An 11,992-nucleotide genomic window follows, 5' to 3' on the forward strand; every position below is an offset into this window, starting at 1 on the left:
TATTTTGCTCAGATCTGTTACAGGCTTGTCTTGGTCAAGAGAATGTAATTTTAAAAGCGTAATCACAGACAAAGGACTCTCCAGGATTTCTGACACTCTTGCAGCTCTCTGTTCTCCTTATGAGATCAGAAGGAAGAGCTCAGCTTCTTCCCTAACAAAAAATTTCTTCCCTGAACACATGCACGAACTCGGGCACCCTTTGGTCCACCTCTTGTCCTGTGATAAGCTTAATCATCTCTGTGGACCAAAACTGGCTTGTGGCTAAAGAAGCACCCTCAGACGTTCTCTGTCTATCTAAACTGCTCAAGGAAAACAGCAATGAGAAGCACCAGTTCTTTACTGGGAATAGATTTGTCTTGTCCTTCCTGACGTTTTAAGGATGTAATGGAATTGTGAATAGAGACGTCGTTTTTGGAAGTTTAAATGTTAGACTGGGATGAGAGTCTGTGTCGAAGAACTTTTCATGCTCAGGACTGTGAAAACCATAAAATGAATTTTTAAAGTTTGAAACTGGTCTCTTCAGCCAAACCAACTGAACCCAGGATGATGTCAGTGGTATACTTAAGAGACTTCCCTAGGGCTGAATGAGGGGGGCTGAGAAGTTAGACCACGTTGATAGTGTGTTTGACTGGAAGTGACTACTGGAAAACAGAAATAGAAACTTTTTTTAAAATTAAGCTTTTTATTCAATTGTTAAATAGAAAGAGGTAATAACTTAACTGTGCAGACAAATGGAGGATCATACAAGATGTATAGAATTTGTACATTTATATGGCTTGGGGAATAAACTTTCTCCAGAAGATGAAAATTTTGATTCTTAATAGAATTAAATGTCATACTGATCCAAGCCAGGATAGAAGCAAGGTAGGAAACATGATTTCAATATTCACAGAATAGGTTCTTCTTCCTTAAGTCAGTTGTGGATGCTAGGTCTTCTTCGAGTACTCACTGTAAATGAAATGAGAGAATATTTAACTTTCAGAGGTCTCTGAACAAACTGTAGCATCTCTAAAACACATGCATGCTAAATCACATTTTATCTGGCCACTAAGATTGTTTCATATTTGTGGACACATCAAAGTGGAATGGGAGTTTTTTCAGTCTTCTTCTCTTCCATAGCTACAGTGGAGAGAAATAGATACCACATAGAGACAATGTAAAATTGCTGGTTTAGTTTGGATATACAGTCAAGTTACTGCATTCCAGTGGATTTATGCAAACCCTATGTGCTTATTTTTATTCCATGGCAAATACAAAGTCGTGTGATATAGCTGAGCTTTCTTTCATACTAATGCAAGCTGCACCATTGTACAATTGCTGTAGGCTACAGTTGCACACAGGGATTTCTTTCTTACAGCTGATAACATGCTAACTCTCAAGCCTGTGGTAACTTCAGCATATAGTTCTGGCCTTGGTTCTTAATTAAATGGGACCGAAGAAAAGGTGTTTTCACTGGATACAATCCAGGGATCCTAACCATAGAAATGCAGCCTCTCTATTTGCCAGGGGAATGGGTGACCTCACTCACCATAGATCTCTGAACTCTGATTAAAACCTGCATCTTTTTCAGAGGAACATTATATTTTAATGCTGCATTATGATTTATTCTCTTTCTAATGTGCTAGTAACACAGTAACAGTAAATTGATTGCCCATATTGGCACATGCTTTGTAATGGAATATATTTGAGAGGCAAAGGGAACAGTCAATCACCTGCCTAACGCCACTTACCCTGAGTATGGCCCCATCTACAGGAATGAGCAAATGATATCAGTGTATAAGTGATACATTATATCAAAAGCAAGGAAGGAAGTGATGGCCCCCATGGAGAGCAGTTCCTCAGTATTTTTTCTGAGTGAAAAGAAAGGTTGATTTGACATAGGCTGTTTTTCTTTGCATTCCTCCTGTCCTCAGACTCACCAGCAGCAAAAGTGGCTTGGAAACCAGAAGCCGTATAAGCACCATCTGTGATGAATTCTACGAGCATAAGATTACTAGAAGCAACTATGTAATTTGGTATCTTTGATCCACAGGTCTTGTCCATTAGAACTGCAGAAGACTTGCTGGATCCATCATAAACTTTAACATAATCACCCTGACAGCCTCTGGTTCTCTGCAGATCAAAAGCTTGAAAGTACAGGGAAACCTGGAAAGAAAGAGAAAATCAGTCTTAAATATACATGTATACTTCTTTCATGGAACCTCCTTTAAAACTGACTGTAAGCTGTAGCCAAGCACGAACTGCTTACCCAGCTTTGCCTCTCATTCCCTGAGGTTGCGGGCTTCAGATTTAATGACTGAATGCTCCTGTGCTCAGAGTGCTTTGTCTTGACTTTGCAAACCTGAAGCTCGAAGTATTAAAGTTTTTCAAAATCACAACTCTGCAGTTGTCTTGGCCTATACCTGGCTTAAGGACATAAGAAGTAGAGACTCTCTCATGGAGATCTTATCTGGGAACTGCTGCGTAGACAACGCTCAAGGTGCTTAACATAGAAAGAAGTTCAGCTGTATTTAAAGATCACTATAAACCTGTGATTACCTTTCTGGATCGGGTTCGGATGAGCCAGACACAGTTGGTGTTATCTGAGTAATTTCTTGGGTAGTTGGCAGATCTCAGTGACCCAGAAGTTCCATCAAGAATAGTGCTGCAACGACCTGAGAAAAAAACGTGTGCTTCAGCACCAGAGTTGCAGAAGCTTCTACTAATTTACAAGTACAATCTATTGAGAATGGATGGCTCTCGGCTGTCTAATCTGTCAGCATTCATTTCAGAGTACTGATATAACTTGATTAAAATGAAGAATCATCTTGTCCGAATTTTCACTTAATGCATCAAAAAGGAAAGTAAACTAGTGCTTGGAGAAAAGCATTATTTTTTTATTGATTAGCTCCTTAGCTTAGCAGAGGTTAAATTTAAAGAGTTCAAACATACAAATTTAGAATGACAGCTTAAACATTTGAAAACTGGACAAGGCAACTTGAAACTGTTCCAGTTCAGAGGAGCCTACAACTGCTTTGGTTTAGCTCAGGTCTTAAATACCAACTGCAGTGAGGAACAGCGATCTCTGGCTCTCTTGGGATCAATAGTTGTCCGCTGAACTGTAAGAAACCAAATTACCCCACTGAAGTTTGCAATGTGGTGTGTAGTTAGTCCAGTTGCACAGCAGCCACTTACACCAATAGTGAATGTGTTTGATTTAATTTAGAAGCAGAAACCATTTTCTCACTAATCACAATGTGCCCCCAGCTTCACCTTTGCATTCTCACCCAGAGTAACACAAATGGGTACCATGAATTTAGGACAATAGTCTCACAGTCTTCGATGAGTAACTGCTGCCTCTGCAACATGCCCAGATCTCAGCTGAAGATGAAAGGGTGGCTTTGGGAAACTTACTGCAGTTGTAAAGTTTGTTGATTTTGGCCACGTCCAAGTTGCTCAGGCCCTGCCTCTGTCCAATATGTACTGATCCATCAGGAATTGGTACAATTGTTGCTTTTCCAGTAGTATTAGTGAATGTGTATCTGAAAAAAAAAAAACATGAGAAATTATGTTCTCTAAGTACCACATCTTCTTTCCAGATTCAATGGCATGCTTTGGAAGGAGTACAAGAACTGTATAGAAGCTGTTGCTGTGACCAGCAGTGCTGTTTAAAAAGGTTTTATTGAGATGTCCAGCAGTAAGCAGGGTTAATGCCCAGATGCTCTCCTTTGCTCCCAAGCTCAGCAGTTAAGGGCTCCTTAATGGAAAGCTAAGGGATAAAAAAGATATTGAATTAATTCTACAGAGAGGTTTGCATGAACTGACTTATAGTGCTTTTGTCAGAAGCAGAATTGGGGAAACTGGTAGTTAGGAGAAAGTTACGATAGAAACTAATTCTCATGTAAGATTTAAGTTCCAACAGGAACAGCATGCTGCTACTTACGGGCCATAGTGCATTACTGAGGAATAGTCATATGGAAGACCCAGGTTATTGGAGTTTTCAAATTTCTTGAAGTCTGATCTGTCATCTGTAATATATGATATTGTACTTAGAGTATGCTTCCAACCTACTCTCTTCAGGGAAGAATGAAAGGCTGGGAGCAATAGGATGTATCTACACCATTTTCTACATTGAGGAGTTCAAAGTACTTACGTGGACTGATGTACTCCCACATGATCTTTACATGTTTATCTCTGTCACTTCGAGAGTGTTCATGCAAAAAGCCCAGAGCGTGCTCCAGTTCATGCTGAATTACTCCTTTCCACAAGCACCCTCCTTTCATCACAGAGACAGTCTGTCCACCTCCTACTCTCCCATAGTTGGACCAGCAGCTGAGAGAGATATCGGGTTATAGGATTTTTATTGTCAGGCAGGCAAAGGGGAAGAACAGAAAACCTCGCCTCACACACCTCTTGTGGGAGTGGAAGGATTCCTTCCTCTCCACAATGATAGTCAGAGTCTACATAGGCAAAACCAACCATGGTGTAGAAAAGAACAAACAGCATGATCACTGCTAAATCTTCCTGGAAGATTTTCATTAGCACAGACACTTCTGGCTTCTGACTTTACAGTGACTTTAACTCCCTTGAAATTACAATTCTTTTTCCAAAATACTGAACACTGTATCAGAGCTGGAGCTAAGGTGAATAGCTTTTCAAGCTAACAGGTATTGAACAATTTTCACTTAGGCTCCAATTCTGAGCTTGAGAGACAAATCTGTGATTCATAAAACCATTTATTTCATAGGTTGAAATTGGGTTTACTTGTCTAAATAAGACGTACAGTAATCGATATATGTTGTGCTCAGGCGTGCATTATATCACACATAAAACATGAGCTTAGATATTCTTTCTACTTTAATGGTGCTTTTCCATGATTTGCATTACTTCAGTGTCTGCAGTGAGTTCATGATATACCTGTTGAACCCTTGCACTATTAAGGTATCCAAGGAGGATACACTGGCACTGTGATAAAAAAAAGGCCTCTCTAAGGTCACGCAGAATAACTGTAGTGAAGAATTGAAAAACATTGTAGAAATAACTTGTTAATTTATCATTCAACTTACCCATCGGCAGATTTAATGCTGAGGTAATCACGTTCTGTCTTGCGCTTCACAAAATTTATACAAGTCAGTGCTTCAAATTCTGCCATGGCATCATGAATCCCTTTTATGTGGCTCTCCTCTGGAAAAGAAGGGGTTAATTTTAAGGGTCAGAGGAGGACAATGGCAAGTGCCATTAAATTCTCACATGTTCTCAAAAACGAGTTAAATGAGGGACAAAAACATTAGCCCAGGCTCTTCCTTGCTTTGTATTGCTTAGTTCTTCATTTCATTTAAGATATTAACAGCCTGGCACAAGATCCTGTTTATCCAGATATTTGTCCAGATGGATTCTGGTGCCTTTTTTTTCAACTGCTTGTTCCTTATTATAGGGATGATTGTTGATGTATCTTCTTATTGGACACTTGGAGACTACTATGGCAAGTTGTTTTACTAACAAAGAGCAGGCCACCGAAGCCACACTGTAATACGGCAGGTATTCTGGAAAGTACCATTAGATGGAATGACCATTCTTGTCTCCGAGAGACCAGATCCAAAACATTATAGATGCAAACTTCTCAAAGACATTTGATCTTTTTCTGGTTCAGGTCTTCGTAATTTAAAATTCATCTGTGCTTGCAGAGCACACGTAAATCCTTAGAACTGATTTATTCAACTGTTGTGTCATCACTATAAGTAGCTTTCTACCTGAAGCTTATTGGGTAAAATCCATTTTTTATTTTTTAAATTTAAACTCACCATAAGTAGGATCCAAGACATAGGGAACACGAACAATCCCATCACGGGACTGGGGCCAATTGCAATGGCGACAGTTGATGGCACTGCGACTCCTTCGTGGAACTATGTCACCTTCTTGCAAGAACTGAGAGCTGTCTGTGGTGAGAGAGAAAGGATGGAAACACCTGAGCCATAGGTTGCTGGGTGCTTGCTAAGCACACTTGGAAAAATGTCATACTCTACTAATCCTCTTTTGCTATTTTTCCCTAAGCATCTGTTGCTGGCTAGCATGAGAAACAGGTTATTTGGCTAGATGGATGTTATCTGCCTCCCTAATTTTGCTGTTGTGTCCTTGGCTAAGAGGACACAGAACTGGGAAGCTCCAGTTCTGTTGGACAGTGTTGAGGCAGGATATGGAATGACTGAAAGCAGTTGTAACATTGAGAGGGATGCTGTACTTTATTACTATTTAATAATCCTTCACATGACACTGAACGAATGGTATCAAATACCTCTGGGAAGGGTATTGGGCAAAGGCGGGAGGTGTCTATACGGAAACCCAAGCAGGCAAGCAAACCAAAAAGAGAGATGAGTCTGGAGAAAACTGTAGGTGTGTTTGGCGTCTATTTTTACAGACAGTAGTAAAGCCACTTGAACGACTGCTGAAGGGGAAAACATGAGAAACACAAGCTGATAGATCAGTAAATGTTTGGAAGGATCAAGGAACAGGAAGTCTGGAGCAGGGAACATGGAACTGAATGTAGCTCATCCAGGAGTTTGTACTGCAAAGCCATATGACAACTGAATGCAAGCAATGGTTGAATTCAAATAAAAGGCAGTTAATAACAAAGCATCCAAATATCTGTGTTCTCTCTTTAAGTCCAAAGAATAACGAAGATGTTGAAAGCTACAGCTGAATAAACTGTCTGGATAGTTCAGTTACCTTTACAGCTGGTAGCATCTTCAGTATTAACACTATAGGTTTGAGATACTAAAGGGCTTCAGCAGTCATCCCATTGGCCTGTCTGTGGGCGACTCTTATGTGATGGTTGTGTAAGAAGAGAAAATATTTTCACAGATTTTGGTAAGACAGTGTACCTCCTACATCACCCCCCAAAAGCAACAAAGACAGATCCATTATAAACAGGGCTTTGGTGGCATTACCTTGGTTAACTTTCAGAATTTTGTTAAAAATAACTTCGTCCTCAACATCAGTCTCTGTAGGCAATGGAGATTCTGTGCAGAAATACAAGAGTATTACTTTCTTATTCCCAAGGAAAATATGAATCTTGATTTTTAACCTGATGATTTTCTAGTGATGCATGAAATACTTACATAGCCTATTTAGAGACTGGTAGGGTATTCACTCATGTAGATATTTGTTCAGTGACACAATCCTGAGACCACCCCAGCTAGAGTTATTCTGGCATAATTCCAGACCCAAGAGCCCTTCTCTTTCAATTGTTTCCCTCTCTCCTTTTTTTTTCCCCATAATCATCACATTTTAAGGCCTCAGGCTGCAGAGATTTACTTCTGCATACACTACTTACACTCACCCCTCCAACATAAGACATCAGAAGCAAAACCAGATGGAGAACAGTCCTGCTGCTTCCTGCTGGACATGCTGACCTCGCGAAAAACTCTTGAAACAGATGAAATTGGAACTGCATTCCTATTCCATGAGTCATACTGATGTCCCCAGTTAAGCTCAACATCAGGGACTCCTAGGCCTTGCAAGCAAAATCAGCCAACTCTGAGCATTATGCAACAAGCCTTGACATCAATAAAAAGCAGAAACACATGATCTCTATGCTTTCTCTAACCTTTGGAAGTGAGTTAAATCAGGACATTATTTAAGCAGAATTATTTTTAGCAAAAGTAACAGCTGAGGTTTTTAACAAGGCCAAATAATTGGTTAAAACCAAGAGACTTTGTTTTGCATTAAATATTGTGGTGAGTGCATTCATTTAAAATTCCTTCCCTAAGGTTGATTTGTGTTAAGCATGTGTTAAATTCTGGAGTAACTGAGTAGCTAGCAATTGGTATATCCTCTTAATTTGTAGATGGAGTAATACATACCGTATATATCCTCTTGTGTAGTAACCTGAAAGAATGACATATTAGTATTATTTCACACTTTATAATATAACATTAAATTCAGTAATATAACATACAAAATATCAACAGCGTCCAGGCCCACTGAATGTATCTTTCATCAGTGCAGTCTTGAGCTTTTATATACTGTGCCATGTGTAAAGAAGTACCACAGCATGGTAAATAGTCTTCTTTGGTATTTTGGCAAATATGGATATCATAAAGGGAAATGTAATCTGAAGCGTGGAATAAGTTTCAGATACATTCTGACACACTTGATCTGAGAAGACATTACTCCACTGGCGGAAATACAGGTGGAAATCAAGAGTCTAAACCTTCTTTTCACAATCTAGAACCCCAAAGTGATCAGAAGAGCTGATTTAGTTGTCCTTACCTCAGTAGGTTCTGTTGCTGCAAAAAGCAAGGGGAAAAAAAGATAAGAAGAGGGATGGATAAATTAGATTCTGAATACAACTTCACAGTGTTCAATAGTATGGACCTCCTCAGCCATGGGAATGCCTTTGGCAGATCCCTTTGCTTGGAGGGGAATGGAGTGCACTAACTGATGCATGGGCACGGAAATTAAATTGATATTCAGAAAAAAAACTATGAAAATTCCTAGTAGATTGTGGTGAGGGACAGAATTCTAGTCATTTACCATCTAAAATCAACAAAACATTTTATCGGCTTCAGTGTGGAAAATTACAAAGAAACCAGGACAAAAAAACCTCTATATCCCCAGATTTCTTTGCAACAGGTGCAGGCTAACTAGCTCAACAATACCTTCTGGTTTCACAGTGTCAAGGAGTAAAGTTATAATATGGGATGAAAGCTATAATTTAGCTTGGGAAAATAATCTCAGCTTCTGTATGTACCTGACAGCAGCAGGTACCGTTCTGAGTCCTAAGGTGTCTTTTTTTGATTTTTACTAAATATCAGTTTCTAGATACAAACTAGAAGTGAAAATCTGACCTGATGTGTAAATTTCTAACTTCACTGTTATAATATCATAAAAGTTTAGAAATTGCAAGGACCTCCAGAGGTCATTGATTTGTCTGTTTTCCCTAAGGCAGAAACAGTTTTATCTATATTATCCCTGACCACACTTTGTTTGACCTATTCTTAAGTATGATGGATATGCAGCAAGCCTGTCTGGGAATCTCTTCCCATTTGCCAGTAATTGGACTCTTCCTTGTCAAAATGTAAAGCAATTTCTTTTTTTTCCTATTCAACACTGACACAGAGAACAATCAAGTAAATAGTTCTTATCTCCAAGCCTATCTGTGTTCAAAAAGACTTCAGTCTCTTTTCCCAAACTGTTACTTCAGCTACATGGTAATGGAAGCCCACTGTAATGACTGTATTTTATTATAGAAAAGTTCAGTCAGTTCCCTACAGCTGCCTCAGAGAGATCCATGGCATCTATAAATATTCTGCAGGGAAGCACATTTCTGAGGTGGGTTGACCAGATTCAGAATTGATGCACCCAAGAGGCACTGGATTAATTGAGTAGTCAAAATCAGTGGAAATTAGGCTCCAGATTCTTAGGCACATAAAGCCTGCAACTCCTTGTTAAAACTCAAATGAAACACCAGAGAAGGCGTCTGCCAACTTCTTGATGAAATGAACATCTGGTGTGATACCACTTTCAAAATTATACAGCTCACGTTTTTCCCTGTACTGTAAATACTGAAAGATGTTTCAAAAGGCACAAAACCCAGTAACAATGGTAAATTAAAACTCATTGTATGCATTTGTCCCAGTAACCCTGCAACTTTGAGTCCCAGCAACTGACTACTTTGAACTCGAGTAAGCGTATCCCTTGGTCTCTTCTAAACATACTGAGCAGTAATTTTACAACATCCCTTTGTTTCCATGCCATATATAACAGTTCAAAAGAAGAATTTGTTGATTTTCTTTAGTTACTTACTTGCTTTGACTCTGTCAAGCAAATTTTTCCAAGGTGTCTTCCTCTCACACACATTACCCCCAGTTTCTTGATGTAGTTAAAACCTACCTACAGGTTCCTTCCCATTGACCTCTGGAGATCTGCAATTATCTCCTTGTAATTTGCAAGTTGCCAGAAGCTGTTCAGCTAAGCCTGTATTATTTGTTTTCCATCCCAGAGCAAAGCAAAGCTTTCTTTGATGCCTGACACCCTTTTCTCTTACTGCTGCACCGAGGTAGGCAAGAAGGCAAATAAATAGCAGTCTTACTATAACACTCAATTTAATGAAAAGGTATCAAAAAGGCCTATTGAAATTTTATTTTCAAGCCTGTGAAAACACATACAATTAACCTAACAAACCAGGCCCCAAAAGACTGCGTAAAGGACATCTTTGTGAAAACACATCTGCACTTAGCTCAATAACAAATTATGAAACATGGCCTAATTCAAAAGGCCTGTGTCAGTGCTTTCACATGCTCTCAAAACAAATTGTGTGATACACAAACAAAAAATAGCAGTTGTCTTTAAAATACAGTCTAAATCCTACTTACTTGTTGTGCTGTTTTCATACTTCTCCTGCAAAACCAAGAGATAAAAGGCATTATTCTTCTATTGCTCACAAATGCAACAACAATAGCATCCAAATCAGGCCAAAGGGAGGAACCAAATTATTAGACTGCCTTTATATATTATTATATTACTAATATTTTCTTGCAGGAAATTTATCAAAACAAGTCTTTACAGCTTCGCTTCCAGCTAGAAGACAGCACAATTGCATGGAACTGCTCTCACCTGAATAGGAAAGCCCATGGAAGTCTGAAGCAAAAATGCAGTGAAGACCAGGAACATCTTCAGATCCATTCTGCAATCCTGAAAGACCAGCAGCGCACGTCCTTCTCTCTGCCCGCTCAGGAGTGCTGCTGATAGATATACCAGCAGAGCCTGCTCTGCCGGGGCTGAAAAATCCTGCCCCAGCCAATGGGAATCTCAGCAGGAAGCAAACTTCTTTTTCAGCCTCAAAAACCAGTTTAGCCTCCGGGCATCCCCCAGTGCTGTGCTATTGCTGTCACTGTGATCTGTAGCATCCCTACGCTTCACACTGTCATTGATGCTGCTCTCTAGAGCTGGATCAGCCTTATGCTTGTGATGCCATGTACTTCCTCTGCTTCTTGGAAGATCCTATCTGAAGTGTTCAGTTTGACTCTTACCACATAGGGAGCCGTTGTTCCTGGATAACTTTCCAGAGTTCTGTATTGTCACTGAAAACATAGAAGGCCATGACAGTATTGTGTTGCTTTGGAACATACAACACATGGTTACTTGGCGAGTTCATGACTGTGCCTTCCCTGAGAAGATACCCTTCATCTTCTTAGCTTATGGTTTTATAAATAGAACTTTTTGTTTCGTCCTCTGTGTTTCTTGATGAAACACAGGAACATTTCCTGTGTTCCATTATTTTTGTCAGTCTGACAGTTAGAGGTTACAAAGCTTATGAGCTTTGTGACCAGTAGTCAGGGAAAAACAGCAATAGTGTGAGCAGCACTTACTTGTTCAGAGAATGATTAACAGGGTTGCTGCTTGCTGGAGTGCACTTGTCCAGAAGCAGATGTAGGAAGCAGTGAGCAGAACTGCAGTGAGCGAGAAATGCTTGAGGAGGCAAGCCATCAACCACTGCACCTCTTGTCACAGTAACCTCTTCTCAGAGCAAAGATCTGCTTAGTGAACCATTTGCTGAAGGTGCTGTAGCTGGGGAATGATGCTGTAGTCTGGTCTCTGATATACATTTGTTTAGTGTTGAGTACATTTTACATGCATGGAGAAGGAAACTGAATTACAAGATGCACTGATTCTCTCTCTAGGCCATGCTAGTGCTCAGACACCCGTAGAGTAAGTTTCAAACGCACTCACACTGTTAATCCCTATTTCTGTATTGAGTAAGATGTTCTAGAAGTTAGCCATGTTGGTGAATGAATCAAGAAGCAGCTTTCCATCTATTTATCTCCAAATCACACCCAGTCAAGAGTAGGAGTTACATGGAAATGCAATCTGAATTGTATCGGAGGGAATTACTCTTTGTTTTAGTGGAGGAAAGCTCACAGTACACACTGCTGACTATTTTAACTAAGTCTGGACAGACAAAGTCCAGGGATAATTTTTATCACCCCCACAGGGAGGCAGCACAGAGGGATAC

The 11,992-nt window shown here is 39.8% G+C and overlaps 1 protein-coding gene across 1 annotated transcript; it reads right to left on the reverse strand.

Annotated features, from left to right (window-relative positions):
- Window positions 1-672: 672 nt before the first annotated feature.
- On the reverse strand, window positions 673-10,688 carry LOC114061635 (astacin-like metalloendopeptidase). The gene is made up of 13 exons (XM_027892300.1): window positions 10,594-10,688; window positions 10,353-10,377; window positions 8,248-8,264; window positions 7,839-7,863; window positions 6,924-6,995; window positions 5,781-5,915; window positions 5,046-5,163; window positions 4,133-4,311; window positions 3,923-4,007; window positions 3,394-3,521; window positions 2,539-2,654; window positions 1,920-2,145; window positions 673-948 (listed from the first exon to the last, which is right to left on the reverse strand). Exons 1-13 carry the CDS (start codon window positions 10,660-10,662, stop codon window positions 914-916), a joined length of 1,230 nt encoding a protein of 409 aa, XP_027748101.1. The 5' UTR covers window positions 10,663-10,688; the 3' UTR covers window positions 673-913.
- Window positions 10,689-11,992: the final 1,304 nt, after the last annotated feature.

The sequence above is a fragment of the Empidonax traillii genome, unplaced genomic scaffold (genome assembly GCF_003031625.1).
Source record: "Empidonax traillii isolate 1590-97213 ecotype Southwest subspecies unplaced genomic scaffold, ASM303162v1 scaffold345:size607713, whole genome shotgun sequence".
In the NCBI taxonomy this organism is placed as follows: Eukaryota; Metazoa; Chordata; class Aves; order Passeriformes; family Tyrannidae; genus Empidonax; species Empidonax traillii.